The sequence below is a fragment of the Nuphar pumila genome, chromosome 15, assembly GCF_984573655.1.
Source record: "Nuphar pumila chromosome 15, dmNupPumi1.hap1.1, whole genome shotgun sequence".
Taxonomy (NCBI): Eukaryota; Viridiplantae; Streptophyta; class Magnoliopsida; order Nymphaeales; family Nymphaeaceae; genus Nuphar; species Nuphar pumila.
The window spans coordinates 2,605,578-2,624,270 of NC_143263.1; the positions used below are offsets into that span (position 1 = coordinate 2,605,578).

An 18,693-nucleotide genomic window follows, 5' to 3' on the forward strand; every position below is an offset into this window, starting at 1 on the left:
TACCCGACCCAACCCATTTATTAAATGGGTTGGCGGGTCGTGTTGGGTTACCCGTTTATTAAACAGGTCGGGTTCGTGTTTGCCACAGTCGATCCGTTTAATAAATGGGTCGGGTTCGGGTTGAGGTATGCTGACACGCCAACCCGCCAACCTGCCAACCCGACCCGATTGCCACCCCCAATCTGGTTGGCATGTCTGTACTGCATGGAGGATACAAAATCTTGTAGATTGATGTATGGAAGGAAGCGGTGCTGGTTTGATTGTCACCGTCGATTTTTACCCAATGACCTTCTATTTCGACGACAAAGAAATGTGTTCCGAGTATGCATAGCTGAAATAGAAGGTTCACCTACATGGTTGTCTGGCATAGAAATTTTAAGACGATTGCGATATTTTCCATATAGATTGACAGATGGTCGTAGTCCGATGCCCTTCCTTGGATTTGGGAAGGATCACAATTGGACAAAGAAATCTATATTTTGGGAACTGTCATATTGGTTGACCTTATTGATACGACATAATTTGGATGTGATGCATGTAGAGAAAAATTTGTTTGATAATATGTTCAATACAGTAATGAATATTAAAGAAAAAATGAAAGATAATTCGAATGACCGTATGGATTTAAAGGTAATATATAAAAGACCAGAATTGGAACTCCAAGAGTACAATGACAAAGTACTGAAAACAAAGGCAAGGTACGTGCTTGGACCAGATCAAGTAAAGCAGGTATGCCAGTGGTTGAAACAATTGAGATTTCCAGATGGATATGTCTCTAACATTGCTCAAGCTGTGAAGATAGACGAGGGACAATTATATAGGTTGAAGAGCCATGATTGTCATGTCATTATGCAACAGTTGATTCTCCTAGCATTTCATGATATGTTAAACAAACCTATATGGGCAGTATTATTCGAGTTGAGTAGATTTTTAGAACATTGTGTGCATCGAAAGTTGTAGTAACTGAGTTAAAGAATCTCGAGAATTCTGTCGTCACTACTATTTGTCAGCTAGAGAAGATATTTCTGCCAGCATTTTTCGATGTTATGGAACATGTGATCATACATTTGCCATATAAACTTAGGGTTGGTGGTCCTGTGCAATATCGGTGGATGAACCCATTTGAAAGCTATATTGTTATATATACTTTTTGTTCTAATGTTATTTGGAATTTATTGTATTACAAAATTTATATTGTTGACAGACTCATGTTTGACCTTAAAAAAAATGTTCAAAATAAAGCAAGAGTGGAGGGTTCAATTTATGAGGCATACACTTTACAAGATATTTCAAAGGTCTCATCTATGTACTTTGAGCCTCACATTTCAACACGTTACACTTGCCCACCTTGTAATGATGATGAAGAATCATTTATTGTGGCTGACAAACTATCGATATTTCAACCACTTGGGCATGCCTTTGGCAATTGCCGATCAAGACTCTTGGAAGATCGAGAGCAAGACGCAACACAGATCTATATCTTTTTTAATTGTTCAGCGATCGACCCCTACATCGAGTAAGTATACTTAATATGTAACACTAAGTTCTATACATGCGTACATGGTTCGGTAATATAAATATTTGTTAAGTGTAGATAATTTGATCTGGAGTTGTGAAGAGAACTTCTATATCTCACTTATTCAAAAGTACAGAAAGAACGTGAAAATAAGTTTTTGACATGGTTGAAAAAGTTGGTAAGGACGATGACATGCATTAAAAACAACAATATGTTACTTAATTGGTCGTAATTACAGTCATTGTTTATGCTTGTAGGTCTACCATAGTGATGTTAATGATCAAGGAATATATGATTTATAAAATGGTCCAACCAAAGTTGTGCAATGTTACAACGGGTACATCATAAATGGTTATTGATTCCATACAAAAGAGTACGATGTAAATAAGTCAACGATGAATAGTGGCGTATGTGTCAAGGGTAGCAGTTATGGAAAAAATGAACTTGACTACTACGGTGTTATTGAAGAAATAATGAAGTTGACTTACTTAGGCATAAAAAACACGGTAATTTTATTCAAGTGTCATTGGTTTGATCCCAAAGCAACAAGAGTTGAAAAAGCATACTCGAGTTAGTAAAGTACATCTTGTAATACATACCACATCACTTTCTCATATGCTCTTATTTTTGTAGTTCGGAGTCCATGTTAGTCATGGTTGTAGTTAGCTGGATATTAGAGTGTGTTTATTGCAGGTACATGTTTGACATTGTTATGATATGAATGATTTCATCACTATGATAGTTTTTTTACTGCCTTATAACACATATACGCATAATTGAATTACTATGAAAATTTTTTACTGCCTTATAACACATATATGCATGATTGAATTACTATGAAAGTTTTTTGACAACCTTAGAACACATATAAGAATGATTTCATCGCTATGAAAGTTTTTTGACTGTCTTATAACACATATATGCATGATTGAATCACTATAAAAGTTTTTTGACAACCTTAGAACACATATAAGCATGATTTCATCAGTATGAAAGTTTTTTTACTGTCTTAGAACGCACATAAGCATGATTTCATCACTATGAAAGTTTTTTGACTGCCTTATAACACATATATGCATGATTAAATTACTATGAAAGTTTTTTGACAACCTTAGAACACATATAAGCATGATTTCATCACTATGAAAGTTTTTTGACAACATGATTTCATCGCTATGAAAGTTTTTTTATTGTTTTATAACACATATATACATGATTGAATCACTATGAAAGTTTTTTGGCAACCTTAGAACACATATAAGCATGATTTCATCACTATGAAAGTTTTTTTACTGCCTTAGAACATATATAAGCATGATTTCATCTCTATGAAAGTTTTTTGACTGCCTTATAACACATATATGCATGATTGAATTATTATGAAAGTTTTTTGACAACCTTAGAACACATATAAGTATGATTTCATCACTATGAAAGTTTTTTTACTGCCTTATAACACATATATGCATGATTGAATTACTATGAAAGCTTTTTGACAACCTTAGAACACATATAATCATGGTTTCATCACTATGAAAGTTTTTTGACTGCCTTATAACGCATATATGCATGATTAAATCACTATGAAAGTTTTTTTACTGCCTTAGAACACATATATGCATGATTGTGATACATAACACATTTATTTGACAGCCTTATAAACCATATATGCATGCTTGAATCATTATGACATTTTTTTGACAACCTTAGAACACATATTTATATGATTGAATCACTATGAATTTTTTTTGTCTGCCTTAAAACATATATCTAAATTCTGTTAATGTTCTTCACTTTATTGCTAGTCAATGTGTCATTCTGCCATGTTACTTTGATTTTCTTAGATTAGGTGCATTGCATATAATTTATTTCATTATATTTTGTTTATCAATACTAACATTTTGGTTCTCTTGTTGGATACTGGAGATGATCAACGTAGAGGAGCTGGTACATGCATGGATGAATGGGCAGATCGAGATAATGAAGAGGATGATGTTCCAAATCTTGATGATGATTAGATTCGTGTATTGAATTTGTTGTATGTACTTGTTGTTTCAAACAAAAGCTTTATATATATTCACTTATAACTAATTAGTACTTGACGAGGATTATAGTGGGTTGTTAAATTTGTTTCACTTATAGCTTGTGCTAAATTTGTTTCACCTTTTTGTATATGTTTTTTTTATGTGTACTTTATTTTTTATACACTGGTTATATAAATTGTATAACATAATTTTTTTTTCTTGATATTTATATTTTAAAATAATTTTTTTATTTATTTTTTTAAAATTTTGTGATGGATTAACGATGGTTATTTTTCGTCGCTAATACCCATCATAAATGTAGCGACGGATTAAGGATGAATATTAATCTGTCTCAAAAATTAAATCAGCTAATGTTTTGTGACGGAATGTAATTCGTCGCTAAGTCGTCGTTAATTGGGTGACGGAATTTAGCAACGAAAATGTATCCATCGTGACATTTTAGCAACGGCTTAGCAACATATGTGTATCTGTCACAAAACCAAATCAGTCCTTATTTAGCGACGGATCATGACATTCGTTAATCCGCGGGGAATTAACGATGGAAGTAGCGACAGATCAGTTCTATTGTTAATTAGTGATCAGGAAATTACGACGGACGTTATCCATCGCTAAGTCATCGTCAATCCGTCGCTAAACGGATTGGCGACGGATTTGCGATGGATTATCGACGGATACCGACTATCGCTAATTCGCAGATTTCTTGTAGTGCTCTCAGACGACCATCCCCCTCCCGAACCAAATTGTCCCTGTCGGGCCGGCCCATCCCTTTCGTTATGGCCAATTTTTAGCCGGCCCTCGCCTTCTCCTAACCAATGACGATGCTGGTGGTGATTAGGGATGTTGGTCGATCACGGCATTCAAACGACATTGTCGATCGTGCACTGGCCGATGGACCGACGACAACCTCTGTTGAAGAAGGAGCCTCTGCCATGCTGATTATTCGTGGAGGTCGCTGTCGAGTGTGCGACGGTGTGCTGTTGTTGCCCGTGCAGGCTCATGAACCTGGTCGTGCTGGCCGTGGTGAGACTGCCGACGGGGCTCTGCCAGAGGGCCATGCGGAGGAAGAAGCGATGGATGGTGGGAAAGAAGAGGTCGGGGCTCCTCCACGAGCGGAAGCACGACGACTCAGTGCTCTAGTAGGTCCACCAGCCGGTGGAACAAACTTTTTTTTTTAACTTTGTTCCCTCCGTTCTTGTTCCTTTTGTAACAGAAGAGAGGTGGATAAAAAATCACACACATTAATGAATGTGGCGGACGCACGGAAAATGCCATCCTTCGCGTCCAATGTTTGTTAAAAATCGTGTTCTCGACTTCATTTTCGTTTTGTGCATTGCACGGAACACAAAACGAACCATCAAACATACTCTAAAGGCACAGCGCCAAACATGACCAAGTTAAAACAGCAAATGATGTCAAAAATTAAAAGTGAGCATACTTAGATAACTTCTGAAAAGTCAGCTCAAATATTAGTCTTTCTTTATCTACAATAGAATGCAAGCCCTTCCCTGCAGGAGAACTTGTTATTTGCCCTCACTTTTGCAGCAGGCTGGGGACAGGCTTTTACATATCTAGGGTTTGGGGTTTTCATTTTTGTTGCATTTCTTTTTGAAAAGGCTGCAGATGAGCCATCATTCGCATCCACTAAGCAATGCTGCCCTTTAACTTTAAAGGGTGCTTCTGTTTTAGGGGTACATCCCTGAAGCTGAAGAAGAGCAGCCCTTAAAGCAAAACCTACCCTCAACGCAAAGAATAGCCAGGTACATGCAGTCTTTTCTTACAACTCATATATCTTTTTATTTATCAAGGATTTTAGTACTTGCTGCAGGACAGAAATGACTCTAAAATGAGTCATAAGGTAACTTTGGCTAAGAAGGTATTTGGACATATTCTCTTATTTAAAATTATAAAAAGGTCAAAATTATTTTTTTTGGGAAATGTAGAAATGAGAAAATCTAGAGGTTTTGAACTGCACTAAGATACAGCTAGGAGTGGCAATCAGGTCGGGTTGGCGGGTCAGCATACCTCAACACGAACCCGACCCATTTATTAAATGGGTCAGCTGTGGCAAACACGAACCCGACCCATTTAGTAAACGGGTAACCTGACACGACACGGTTAACCCGTTTAATAAACGGGTCGGGTCGGGTAAACAGGTTGGCAAGTCGGTTCGGGTAAACAGATTGGCGGGTGGACGGGGCGGGTCGGGTAAACGGGTTGGCGGGCGGGTTGGTGGGTCGGGTTCAGGTAAACGGGTTGACCCACCTGCCTAACCCGTTTATTAAACGGGTCAGCTGGGTTGGCATACCCCTAACACGAACCCGACCCGTTTAATAAACGGGTTAGGCGGGTTGACCCGTTTACGACACAAACCCATTTAAGCCAAACCCGAACCCGGCTAAGAAGCAGGTTGGTGGGTCGTGTCAAATTTTTCCACCCCTACATACAGCAGTCCGCTCTCTTGCTTGAGTGGATCTGCTGGGGTCAAATGTTAGATCTAACTGTACAAATGTATTCAACAAAGTTTAGTTTCTGGCCTTGAGGCTCTTCTTGGGAGGAAGGCGTGGTAAACCTTCTGTAAGAATGAAGAAGGAAGTCAGTGTTGGGAGTGAGCTTTTATTGCTCAAGTGCAATATGAGCCATTGATTTTTTTATTTCTCTAGAAACACATCTGAGCATGAAAAATACCTAATATAAAACATGTTTTTTATTAAGTAAACTATCCAACATCATACTTACATTAAACATAAAACAGCTGCAAATATGATTTTCGAAAGGGACTTAACAAGGCATTAATGAACCCATTTATTTATACTTTTTTTTCTTCAAGGAATGATAAATCGAATAAATGAGCTCCTACCTTCTTGTATACATGCAATACATAGCACCTAATTTATTTACATATTATACGACAAATATCTTATCAAATATATATTTCCTCTTAATGATTTATCCAAACTTATGCAAATCAAGCTAAGCCAAGCAGCCTTTGTTCAAGATTCTCATACATGTTTTGACAGGGCCACACTCTAGTAATTTTGCGTAAAATACAAAAACAGAAAATCACTACAATGCAGTGATTTTCTGTATAATACACAAAACACAGAAAATCACTACATGTGCAGCGATTTTCTGTGTTTTGTGTGCTTCGAGTACTTTGTAAAGTACTCACGCCCAATAAGAGGATTTGCTCAGTGTCTGATAAAATGTTTCAATTGAATGCCTGTCAATTGATACAGCATAGACACATTTTTGGTGCATCACATTTTGCTATAGAACCCCCCCCCCCCCCGACTCAAAGGTTTTGTAAAATATGCCTACAAGGGCTCAGCTGATCTGGTAGGGCGACTCTAGAATGTCACCAAGCTGAAAGGGATGTGCTCGCTTCGCCACAAGGTCGGAGCTAGGTGAAATCACAGGTGGACAAGGGAGACCAAGGGCTTTCACACCGCGAGTGAGTGAGGTGGCTTTCCTTGATTATCAAAAACTTCAAAACGAATATGGAACAGAGAGTACAGAATTCCAACCATCAGTGGACTAGGCGAAAGGAAGTGAGCAGATCAGCAAGAGAAAGAAAAGGAAAAACATGTGAATTGAAGTCATATAACTAAGAGATCTTTCCAGACTTTAAAATCCGTGTTTGAGTTACTGTAGTTAAAGATGGCATCCTGACATCCAAGAAAATAGGTGGTCCGTGCTCGATCAACATTGACTAGTGCGTGTGCTATTCCACTTGGGCTTGCGGCAATGCCAATCTCATCCCCACCAATTGTCACTTCGGCATAACCTTTCTCAGAAATGTGTGCATTTTCCAGCTGCGCATAACCAAAATAAATAAATGCCCTCAAGTTATTCAGACAATTATATATATATATATAGGATTTAGCTGCTTTTTTTTGTTTCTGGATAATCCAGAGGAAACCTCCCCTTCCCTTCCCCATTACCGACTGCACATTGGCTAGCCTCCAGTTGGTAAAACAATCGAGGTCCCCCAAGACCACCGGGGAGTACACCCAGCTTTGACCTTGCAGCAAGGGATGCGGAATGCCACCCGTGGGGTTTCAAGCTTGAGACGTCCTGTCAACTTGGTGACATCCACAAGTTGCCCTTACCGGATGAGTGGAACCCTCTATACCCCACTCTCAGCCAACAAGAACAGAAATGTGCGTGATAAAGGAATCTCTCTCTCTCTCTCTCTCTCTCTCTCTCTCTCTCTCTATATATATATATATATATATATATATATATATATATATATGTGAGAGATCTGTGCTAAATGGGCACAGTGCTAACTGAAATATGCTATTAGATTTCGGGTTCGCAATTCCAACCCTATAGATGTGTAGGGCATGATTGATTTGCTAAAATCGACACTTGGATCATGCACTTTGGATGGAAAAAATGGTATTTGGAGCCTCAAAAATTTATAAAAATGGTGGGCCCTTGATTTCTGAAACCTTATAAAACCTATCCATCACATCTTTATGGTTAGAATTTCGAAAAAACACCAGCAATCAAATAAAATGTTGCATTTAGCACCATGTCATATTTAGCATGGATCCTGTACCCTATATATATATATATATATATAATTAATGTGCGTGTATGTTTTCCATGTGTGTCTGGCCTAAGAAAGTGACCTACCCTCCTGACTGACATTCCTGTAGAGACTGAAAAACCTGAAGGTAGGCACTATTTAGTGCATACTTGGCACAACAGCCAGGAGTGGCAGTGCACTATTACACTAGGACTCTTGGGGGTGCACCCTGCACCACTACGTCATTACAAACACTGTTTACCATGATACAACTCCCAAGCAAAACTGCTTTCTGCATGTCTCAGTGTAGTTGACACACAACTTAAGGCCATAAATCCCTCTTTACATTGTATATGAAACAAGGAAAGCTTACCCTAAACTTTGTTGCCGCACCCCAGATGATTAAGGTCTCGTTGCAAGTATGATGCCTGTGATTACCCCTTACACCACCTGGCCTGATCTGACCTACATGTACTGCCTTACAAGATTGGGCGCCCCCTGTAGGCAAACATTCCTATGTGGGAAAATCAGGAAACAATATAAACTTCGAAAAAAAATACAAGCTAGAAGTACAATAATCAAGGGAAGGAGATGGGAAAATATATAGCAGAACAAAATTTTGCATCAAAATGCTGAACAAAAACAGCCAAGTTTAAAAAAGTTCTTTTTTAAAGAACTTTTATGATATTCCGGATGGTTGATGCCCATAACCTCACTATGAATTGGTCTCTCACAGTGTTGTTGTCCAAGACGAGATCTGTTAGTTGATCCTTCCATCATTCTGTCACAGCAAAGTAGGATCACTTATTTTCAGATTGCACGTTTGCTATCACCTTGGGTGCTCATGTCCATTGATGTTCATCGAGAAAAATGTATTAAGGGAAATACAGGACCACATCAAGGCTTTGCAAGCGCTTCTTCCCAGAATCTCTCTAGAGCTCAAACACAAGTCTCACCTCCACTGGGAAAAATTCAACATCATTATATAATTGGTTAAATATTTCTTGCATCCCATAGTTGCATTTAACTCTATAAACTATCTTTTAGCATTTATTTGTCTTTATCGGTGGTCACAGTCTGCATTCATCTGTGTGTCCAAGGAACGTGTGCTTGTCCAAGTTTTCCTCTTTTGGATATTTCTTATAGTACAACCATTTCAATTACTATTTAACACTGTTGTTTATATTTCACCCTGCAATTTAACACCTCTATTGCTTATGTGCTTCTCAGCCTGCATTACTTAGTTTGTTCTTGAACGCACTTTTCAGAACTTGAGTTGGGAGAAAAAGGATCATTGAATGCAGTGACAGAATGATGGATCAATGAACAGATCTCTTGTCTTGGACAACAACACTGTGATAAACCAATTGGCAGTAAGGGTATGGGCATCAACCATCCAGAATATTATAAAAGAATCTTCTTCAAAAAATGACCTTTTTTAAACAATAAAAAAGAAAAAGGATTATTGAAGGCACTTTTCAGAACTTGAGTTGGGAGAAAATACCAATACAATGTTCTTTATGAACTCATCTATTACACTGACAAAGAAAGTTCTCATGGAGAACCTATTTATAATCCGGGTGAAGAATGTGGACTGAAAAAAATGAAGGTGAAGTATTGTGACTAATTTAACTTCCCTAGCAAATAGAGTTACACTTTTAGGTAGTGAATCCCTTTGCATATAGTTTACTATTCTGGATTTCTTTTTTCTAATAAAGAGTAAGTATGCCTAACTTTACTATTGTAGATCATAAAGTAATAATAAGTATGTTAAGAAAAGAGCCCATAATCATGAGCATAGTCACAGATATCAGCGATATTTTCAAAATCTTGTCATATTATCACTGTATTTTCAGCAAATGATATTATAGGTAAAATATCACAATATTTTATAAATATCATGATATTATCAATTACTGATACTGTTTTTATTTATTTTCTGCATCTTAAATGTGTTTTTCTTATTTATTTTGCATTTTTTACTTATTCCTTTTATTATATATGTATTTTATAATCTAAACATGATATTTTCTTACTTATTTTTGTAATTTTTATATATTTTTTTATTTTTTAAGCCCCGAGATTTTCTTGAGATTTTTCCGACAATTATCACCAAACCTATAATATCGTGAAAAATAGCCTCGCTGAGATACTGTTGTACCGATATTTGGGACTATAATCATGAGACATTCAGGGTCATTTTTCAAAATTTCTGTCATGGATCTACAAGCATGTAGATGAGATTGTGAGTTCAAGACATCAAGGCTATCAATCAAGATAAGATGGCTAGATTATTTCCTTGACCACTAGTTCATTCATTCACCATCTTTCAATCTTGAAATAAGATACTTTTCCCAGATCCTATTTCTTAAATCAACTCTTTCTTCCATTTCTCCCTTGTTTTTCTCAATTTTCTATCCTTACAATTTTCTTGTTGCATGTTCTCCAAAAAGAAAGAAGATGAAAACATCAGAGAGAGGGTGAACGATATTCCTGATCCCATTATACTTTTGTCCATCTCTTGAAAAAGAAGAAAAGGATGAGAACACATCAATCTTTCACTTTCTTGCATATGCTTGACAAAACTGAAATTCACCTTAACTTTTTTCTGTTCTTCTCCCTCGATTCATTAACAAACACAGATCCTTCCTATCAAAGTTGATCAGATAAATTATTTCCCTGAAAGAATTAAGTCAGTGGGGCAGAACATGATCCCATTTCATGCTGACAATCAGGGCTGACTAAAGGGTTGAAGATAATGAAAGAGAATAGACATATATATATATATATATATCCTAAATCTTATAAAAGCAGAATTAAGGGTAATATGTGCAAAAATTAGATGCTTTACAACTTATTTTTAATTGACATTATTGTCATGTGGTTTGACAATGTCATTTAAAATTTGTTTAGCCATTTTTATATGGTTTTTCAAAAATAAAAGAAGTGTTACTTACATGGCATGTTGTAATTTTTGCAAAAACTTAATGAGTTACAATCTCTCTCTCTCTCTCTCTCTCTCTCTCTCTCTATATATATATATATATATATATATATATATATATATATAAGGTGCTGCCGGAGTACCTACTCCAACCTAATAGAAACTTTAGATTTCAAATTTCTTAAACTTTTTTGTTGATCAGACCCTATAGATATGATATATAAGCATTATTTAGTAGAAAACAAGTTTTGGATCATGTGATTATAGCATACATTTATGTTTTTTAAGACCTTTAAAAATCAACGGCTCACAATGTATCAAAATTTCATGACTTAAAGAATTCTATTTTTATGTCCAAAAAACACGATCCAAAGCATGATTCCTATCAAATAAACTATGTTGAGTACATCCATAAGGTTTAATTGAAAATATACAACCTACAACCATGATTTCTAGTATGTGGGAGTAGGTACTTCCGGAGCATTACTCCATAATATATATATATATATATTATGACTGCCTTAAATAGGCAACGTTTCATACTCTCTCTTTCTCTCTCCAAATATCTCTATATATTATGACTGCCTTAAATAGGTAACGTTGCATATTCTAACCAAAAATACCACTCGCTCTCTAAATATCTTTATATATTATGACTGTCTTAAATAGGCAATGTTTCATACCCTAACCAAAAACATCTCTTTCTGGCCATAAAACACACATATATGGGGTTGGCCAAGGGACTTCCACTTTTCATTAAGGGTGTGTTTGGATACACTAGAGAAGAATTCTCATGGAAAGAGAATTCTCAGTTAATGGAAATGTGAGGAAAGAGAATTCCTAATCTTAAGAATTCTCTTGTTTGGAGAGAGGGGTTAATCAATGGGAGAAAACAGGATCCTGTCTGAAACCAAAGCAAGAGGGGAGGGGGTGAACGAGATTTTGTCAAATCCTGTCTGAAACCAAAGCAACAGAGAGAGAGAGAGGGGTTTGGCTGAGCAATTGTTGGTCTTCTCCTCAATGAATGCCCTTCAGCCGAGTGATCGTAAGTCGCCTCCTCGATGAACACCAGAGTGGCGAGCTTCCGTCTGGGCCGAGGGTCCTCAGCAGATTGCCGACCGAGATCATCCTCTCCTCACTTAAATCTCTTTACCAGAATTCAACGGATCTTTGCCGGAGATGGTGATGGCCCCATCTTTACCGCTATTTAGTGGACTAAGACCCCCTGGATCTACACCACTAGAACTGCCCCATGCATCGGTGCCACCATGAACGGTCATCGCTAGGGCAGAGAGAGAGAGAGAGAGAGAGAGAGGGAGAGAGAGAGAGAGAGAGAGAGAGAGAGAGAGAGAGGAAGGGAGAGGCAACCGAGAGGGAGGGAGAGCGAAAGGGAGGGGTTGGGGGGAGGGGGTGGGGGTGGGGGTGGGGAACTCTCGATATTTCAGGAATAGAGAATTAGGGTTCCCACCTAAGGAGGTGGGAACTTTAAAAGAGGAATTTTAGAGTCTTAGAATTCTTTTTCTCAAAAAAAAAAATCCAAACAACAAAATTTATAATTTTAAGAAATGTGAATTCTTTCTTTCTAGAGAAATCACGTGAATCCAAACACACCCTAAATATTCATGCAATGTGAAGGAAATCAAACAATGCATCTAGCATTTTGATAGAATAAAGTAAGATCCCATTTGCAAATTCCACCCTTTCTCTCTTCTTCTAAACTTGTTCTCCGTCATGATTTCTCCATGCTCATGCTTGAGGTTTGAAGTTCCGCTGTGATTTTTCATCTCACATACTTGACACCCTAACACAAACAATCAAGAAATATAACATTTTAAAAGGTAAAAGTATGTTTTGTCTTCTGCATAAGATTTTTAAAATTGTGAGCATTATTTCTTTTTGGATTAATGCCCAAATGAGGTCTATATAAAATGGTGCATTTGTGTGTTATTTTTTGTTTATATGGTTCTCCATAGTAAAAGTATGCTTTGTATTCTGCATAAGAATTTTAAAATTGTGAGCATTATTTCATTTTGGATTAATGGCCAAACGAGATCTATATAAAATGGTGCATTTATGTGTTCCGTTTTGTTTATATGGTTCACCATATTTTTTCTTATTAGATTCTAGAATTTTCGTTGTACATATTTTTTCCTTCCGTAACTTTTAAATATGAAATGTGCATATTAAATTAAATCAAGATGATAAATTTTTCCTTCTCTAATTTTAGATATGATATGTACATTTTTTTCCTTCGGCTGAGATCCCTTTAGTCCAATTCTGCAGCTAGAAGAGGGTCAGTAGGTTGGAAAGGGATCGTGCGGGGCTGGCGTTTCATCGCCCAGTTGGTTTCTTGGTACGTCCACTATGGATGTAGCATCAGGTTTTGGTCTGAACCTTGGCTTGGTGAGATATTGATTAACAAGGTGGGTGATCATGGGTATTCCTTGGCCTTCTAACAGATTCAATGGTCGGTAGCGGACCTGCTCTAGATGTATCAATCCCCTTTGGACCTCCTCAATCTGATTCCTCTCAGAAGCCAATTGCTTAGTGTCACCCTTGATGATCTCTCACTTCAGCTCTTGTGGCATGGCAGACCTGCTGGCAAGCTTTCAAGGAGGGTGATTTTTGAAGAGATCAGAAAGAAGCACCCAGTTGAGCATTGGCGTAAGATCATTTGGGACCCAGTGTACTACCCAAGGGCAGGTTGGGTGTTATACGTTGGCTGTGAGGAGAGGCTGCTCACTGCAGATAGAATTCAACACTTTGGTATCTCTCGCCAATCTGTGACTTATGTGCAGGTCTTCTGCTTTTATAACTCTATGGCTATATAAAAATTTGACTGAAGTAATTCTTTGTTAGATCCTTTTTTGTAAACAATATTGAAATTGCATATTTGTATGAAACTCATCTTATTCCAAGATAAAAATTATTCGCATAAGAAATTCAACGACAATGCACTTTTTATTTCTTTCTTTTTATTTTTCACTTATTATTATGTTTCAATATTACACTTGTTTACGTATGGTTATGTATATACCTTTTTTTTATTAGTGCTCATCCTTGGACCTGCCTTACTAGTATATATAATGCCAATCTAAGACTATAACAAAAAGTTCTATGACTTCTACCAATGAACTTGCAGTAATAAAAGATCAGCAAAAAATGAAGACAAAGTCATGTAAATGTTGAATGGATTAAGTGATAAATAAGATGTGCATAATCCCCCCCATCATCTGTGATCCTCTATATCCTACTTTTGATGGTGTGAGACCCATTTTATTATATTTAACAATATGTTTTACAAACCTTTCTCTGCATTATAGATTCCTGCTTTCTACATTGTTTAACTTGTGTCCAATCTTTTGCAGCATTATCCTTCAACTTCTGCAAATCATACTCCTACAGTCCTGCTCCCTCTCCTTTGGAAGTGGAATTCCCAACATCCCAATGCTTCTCTCACCTGGCTACTGCAGTCAAGATCCACTTGGCACTCACACTAGAGCTGGTGGTTAGAAAGATTCAAAGATCAAGTAGAAGCAATATAGAGATGATGAAAGCAATAAGATCGACCTTAACCCATCTTTGGTTATAAGATAGTTATACAGTCTTCAATTACTTCAGTATCAAGTTGAACATGTAGCCACAACTCACAAGTTATTGAACCTTTCTCTACATCATTGACTCTTGCTTTACAAATTATTTAACTTATAATATCCAATCCTTAGTGGTGTCAACCTCCAACTTCTGCAAATCATACTCCTGCTCTTTCAGCATTTCTTTAGATGTGCCGAAAGTGAAAGTCTCAACATCACAATGCTTCCAACACCTGGCCACTGCCGTCCAAATCCTCTCATTATATAGGTGGTTGTTGGAAACATTGAAAGCTCAAGGTAAAAGTCTTGCAGAGGGAATGAATATAACAAAATGACAAATATGAGAATATCTTCAACTCAAATTTGCTAGGGAAATAATCACGACTTCAAGTTCTTAGATGTGAAGTTCAACACGCAGCCATAAGTAACTAAACCACTCTCTTCCCATTATGTCATGTTACAATGCCAGAAAACTCATTGTTGTGGATGAGCATCTTAGTTCCTATGTTGGCAATATCTGCCATGACACTACAATGTAAAAAAAAAAAACAAGCTAATTGCTGAAGTTCAGCATATCATGAAAGCTAACATGAAGATGGAACAGAAAACAATAGAAAATGAACTGAGGGGAAATTTGGATTTCAGCACTACTTTGCTGCCAAATGAACTGCTGTATAGCATGACATATCAACTCTTTCCAAGGAAGGAATTCAATTTGTGACCACACTCACCTGAATGTGCCTTCAGGAAATGCAAAAGAACATTATTAACCATGAGTAAACAAGTGACATGCATGGACACATTCATAAAGTTCTCCTTACAACATCATATCAGAAACTTGCAATATCAACATCTCCCACATTGCACGCTAGGGTGACTCAGTTTTCTAAAACATGTTGAACTCATTTCTCACTGTTTTTTCTTCTTGGGATATTTAGGAGTGTGATTTAATAAGATACAAAACCGTCACGCAGGTGCTTCAAGAAATCCATTGAAATATACTTCTGCCCTCCACATAGACTAAGACGATTCGTTTACAGATATAGTTTTCAACCTTCACTCAAAACTTTTCAAAATATTCAAATATCACCAAGACTCAAGAGACTCCTAATTAGGACCGTTTAAAATTGCCTACAGTGATCTTCCAAAAGAATTTTGCAGAAATTGAATGACATGAGCAGAACTCATACATTTGAACAAATCAAAATTAGAGTGATTTATTCAAGTTCTCATCTAAAAAACAACTTTACACTTTTTAACACCTTAATCTTTTGTATGAGACATCCACCAATATCGCTGACAGTCTTCTCACTAAGTACCTTAGTCACTGAAATACCGTAGAAGTCTGACACTGTACACATTCCTTGTTTGATTCCATTCATCAAAAAAGAACGTACATATCAGCTGAAGAAATAAAAACACCAGTCCTTTGACCAATAAGTGACATATCAATCTAGAGATTTACCAACTTGAATAAATATCAACAAATGGTTACAAGGAGAGAAATGAACAAAACTGACTCGGTCTTAGGTTGGCACGTCTATGTATGATTCTGAATAACAAAATGAAGTGAAGAGGCGCTCTTGGAGACACTGGATGGAATTTGTAGGATGAATGTGGGATGCTTGAAAATGGTTGAAACGTAATGCAACCATGGAAGTATTTGATTAGTTCAAACTTGAAATAACACTAGCTAATTTTGTTTCCATAACCTTTAAATCGTATAGCTCGATATGTGCTGAAACAATAAGACTGGATTGACATCGGCAAAAGACACAACAAAAGTCAAATTTCCACAATACGTTAACCTTAAAACTTATATTTCATAGAGTGGATTCTGCAGATTACTCATGCAGCAAAAGAATCAACTAAAAGATGCAAGAAATTTTATGTGATTCACTTCTTTCTTAATAACGTAATGGTCATTTTCTTTTTGTATTTGAATTACCAAAACCAAGTTCACATTACCATCAGAAAAACGCCACTCTCCTATGGAAGAAAACAAAATAGTGGCTAAAGACAAACAAGACCCAGCACGACCACAAACCTAAGTCAAAGGAAACATACATATAATACGCACAAAAAAAGTTACATGCGATAAAATCATAAAAGGCCACGGCCAGGTAAATTTCAACATGAAACCACAGAAGGAAAATTTCAAAAGTCGATCTTGTAAGAATAGCAAGAAATTAGGAAACGTAGCAACAAAAAAGACACGAAACCATCGATGCGTAGGGTTGCCCCAAATTCAACAGAAAGAGATGGTGGTTGGGGGGAAGGGTATAGGTGAAACAATACAATGAAAATCAAGCACTTTCGCTTTTCTCTTCTTACTTGCAATGAAAATCAATACAACGAAAGTTCCTGCTGAGCTATGGTTGCCGCGCCCAACAGCGTAAAACCCCGAGACCGCCCCCCTCATCCATGAGGGAGCCTGCTGCTTCCGACCCATCTAAACAGGTGTGGGAAAGCACTTCTAGACTTCCTTCCACATTTTGTTCGAAGAGTCGGAGACGATGAAAGAAAAATAACAAGAAAGGTTCCCCTTTATCGTGTTGCCCCAAATTCAACAGAGAGAGAGAGAGAGCACAAAACGAAAGATGCCCATTTATCATGTTGCTCCAAATTCAACAGAGAGAGAGGGAGACTCATTTATCATGTTGCCCTAAATTCAACACACACACAGCACAAAAAGAAAGATACCCATTATCTGTTGCCCCAAACTGAACACACACACACACACATACACACACAGAGAGACCTGAAACGCCTGCTTGCAGTGCAGCAGCGACCGGATTAAGCAGCCACCCGCGGTCGTCGCCGAAGCCTCGGGGGAGGACGGATGAAGGGTCGTATCTCCTCACGTTGGCGTGGTCGTCCATGGCTCGAGAAGGGTCGCCCTCTTGGTGGTGGTGGCGCTGGCCGTGTGGGTCATCGTAGAACTGCTGGTGGTGGTAATGGTTGTGGAATTTGAAGGAGACCCAAGTGAGGAGAAGGAAGCAGATGAGGAGGAAAGGGAAGGAATGGGGCCTCTTGAAGAAGAGGGGAAGGAAGAACTGGTGTTGGGGGTTGCTGCTGAGGTTGCTCGGGAGGTTGATGATGGTCGATGACTCAGAGGGGAGGGCGATTGACCTCCTAGGGTTCGCCATCGAACAAAGATTCAACAGATGATCTCTCTCTCTCTCTCTCAGGATTACTGTGTCATCCTCTTGTTTAATAAGGCCACATGAAATCTTCAAGACTCAACTGCTCAGGTGTTCGGTGCTGCTCGCTGGTAGGACCCACAAACATGAGATATATCGCCTATATATCGCTAAATTATCGGCAATGTAGAAATTAATATTTAGTATAAAACAGCTTTTCTATTAATAAAATGTTTTCCTTTTCCTCAAGAGCAAAAGTATAAAATGTATTATTGATATGTTTTTTTAATCTGAAACAGAAAGAAAATACACCTGATACTCGTCGCACTTGCCACACCTAAGAAAAGAAGAGTGTCTTGTGATCTACGATACTTACCTTAGACTCCACGGTTTTATTTATCATAAAATAATTCAACGACCATCGGAATAACTCATATTTTAAAAAAATACTCTATTTTTGTTTGCAAAACTTACAGTTAGATTTGCCTATACATCGAAATAGGGGAAACTCGGTTGTGAAACATAATTTTCACAAAATTAACAAATTTCTATTGTGTGACTGTTTTTTACAACTAATTTTTTTTACTCTACCACCATCATTCCCATCATTATCACTGTTACCGCTTCTCCACCATTATCACCGTACCACCACTATCATTATTGATCCAGTGAAACTCACCAGTTTTTAAAGTTTTAGCCAAACTCAAGCCCACTTAATTTAGTTACAATAAAATAGCTAAACTCAATCACCATGAAATAACAAAACTCAATTGTTAAACCTAATTGTTATAAGACTAGCAAAACCTAGCCATAATGGTGATTGTGACAATGACGATGGATGGAGATGGTAAAAATGGCAATGGCAATGATAATGGTGATGAGACTAACAGTGGTAACATGATAATGGTGTTGGCAATG

The 18,693-nt window shown here is 37.4% G+C and overlaps 1 protein-coding gene across 1 annotated transcript; it reads right to left on the reverse strand.

The window, feature by feature from the left end:
• Positions 1 to 7,151: 7,151 nt before the first annotated feature.
• On the reverse strand, positions 7,152 to 17,816 carry LOC149814124 (uncharacterized). Its single transcript, XM_089988916.1, has 3 exons — positions 17,394 to 17,816; positions 8,469 to 8,593; positions 7,152 to 7,373 (listed from the first exon to the last, which is right to left on the reverse strand). Exons 1-3 carry the CDS (start codon positions 17,779 to 17,781, stop codon positions 7,158 to 7,160), a joined length of 729 nt encoding a protein of 242 aa, XP_089845042.1. The 5' UTR covers positions 17,782 to 17,816; the 3' UTR covers positions 7,152 to 7,157.
• Between the last annotated feature and the right edge of the window lie 877 nt (positions 17,817 to 18,693).

Coding starts and splice junctions, on each gene's coding strand:
- LOC149814124 (XM_089988916.1), bottom strand. CDS start 17,781: ATGGCGAACCCTAGGAGGTCAATCGCCCTCCCCTCTGAGTCATCGACC. Junction 8,594..17,393: donor ACTGCAAGCAGGCGTTTCAG/GTCTCTCTGTGT, acceptor GTTTGCCTACAG/GGGGCGCCCAATCTTGTAAG. Junction 7,374..8,468: donor GTGCGGCAACAAAGTTTAGG/GTAAGCTTTCCT, acceptor GGTTATGCGCAG/CTGGAAAATGCACACATTTC.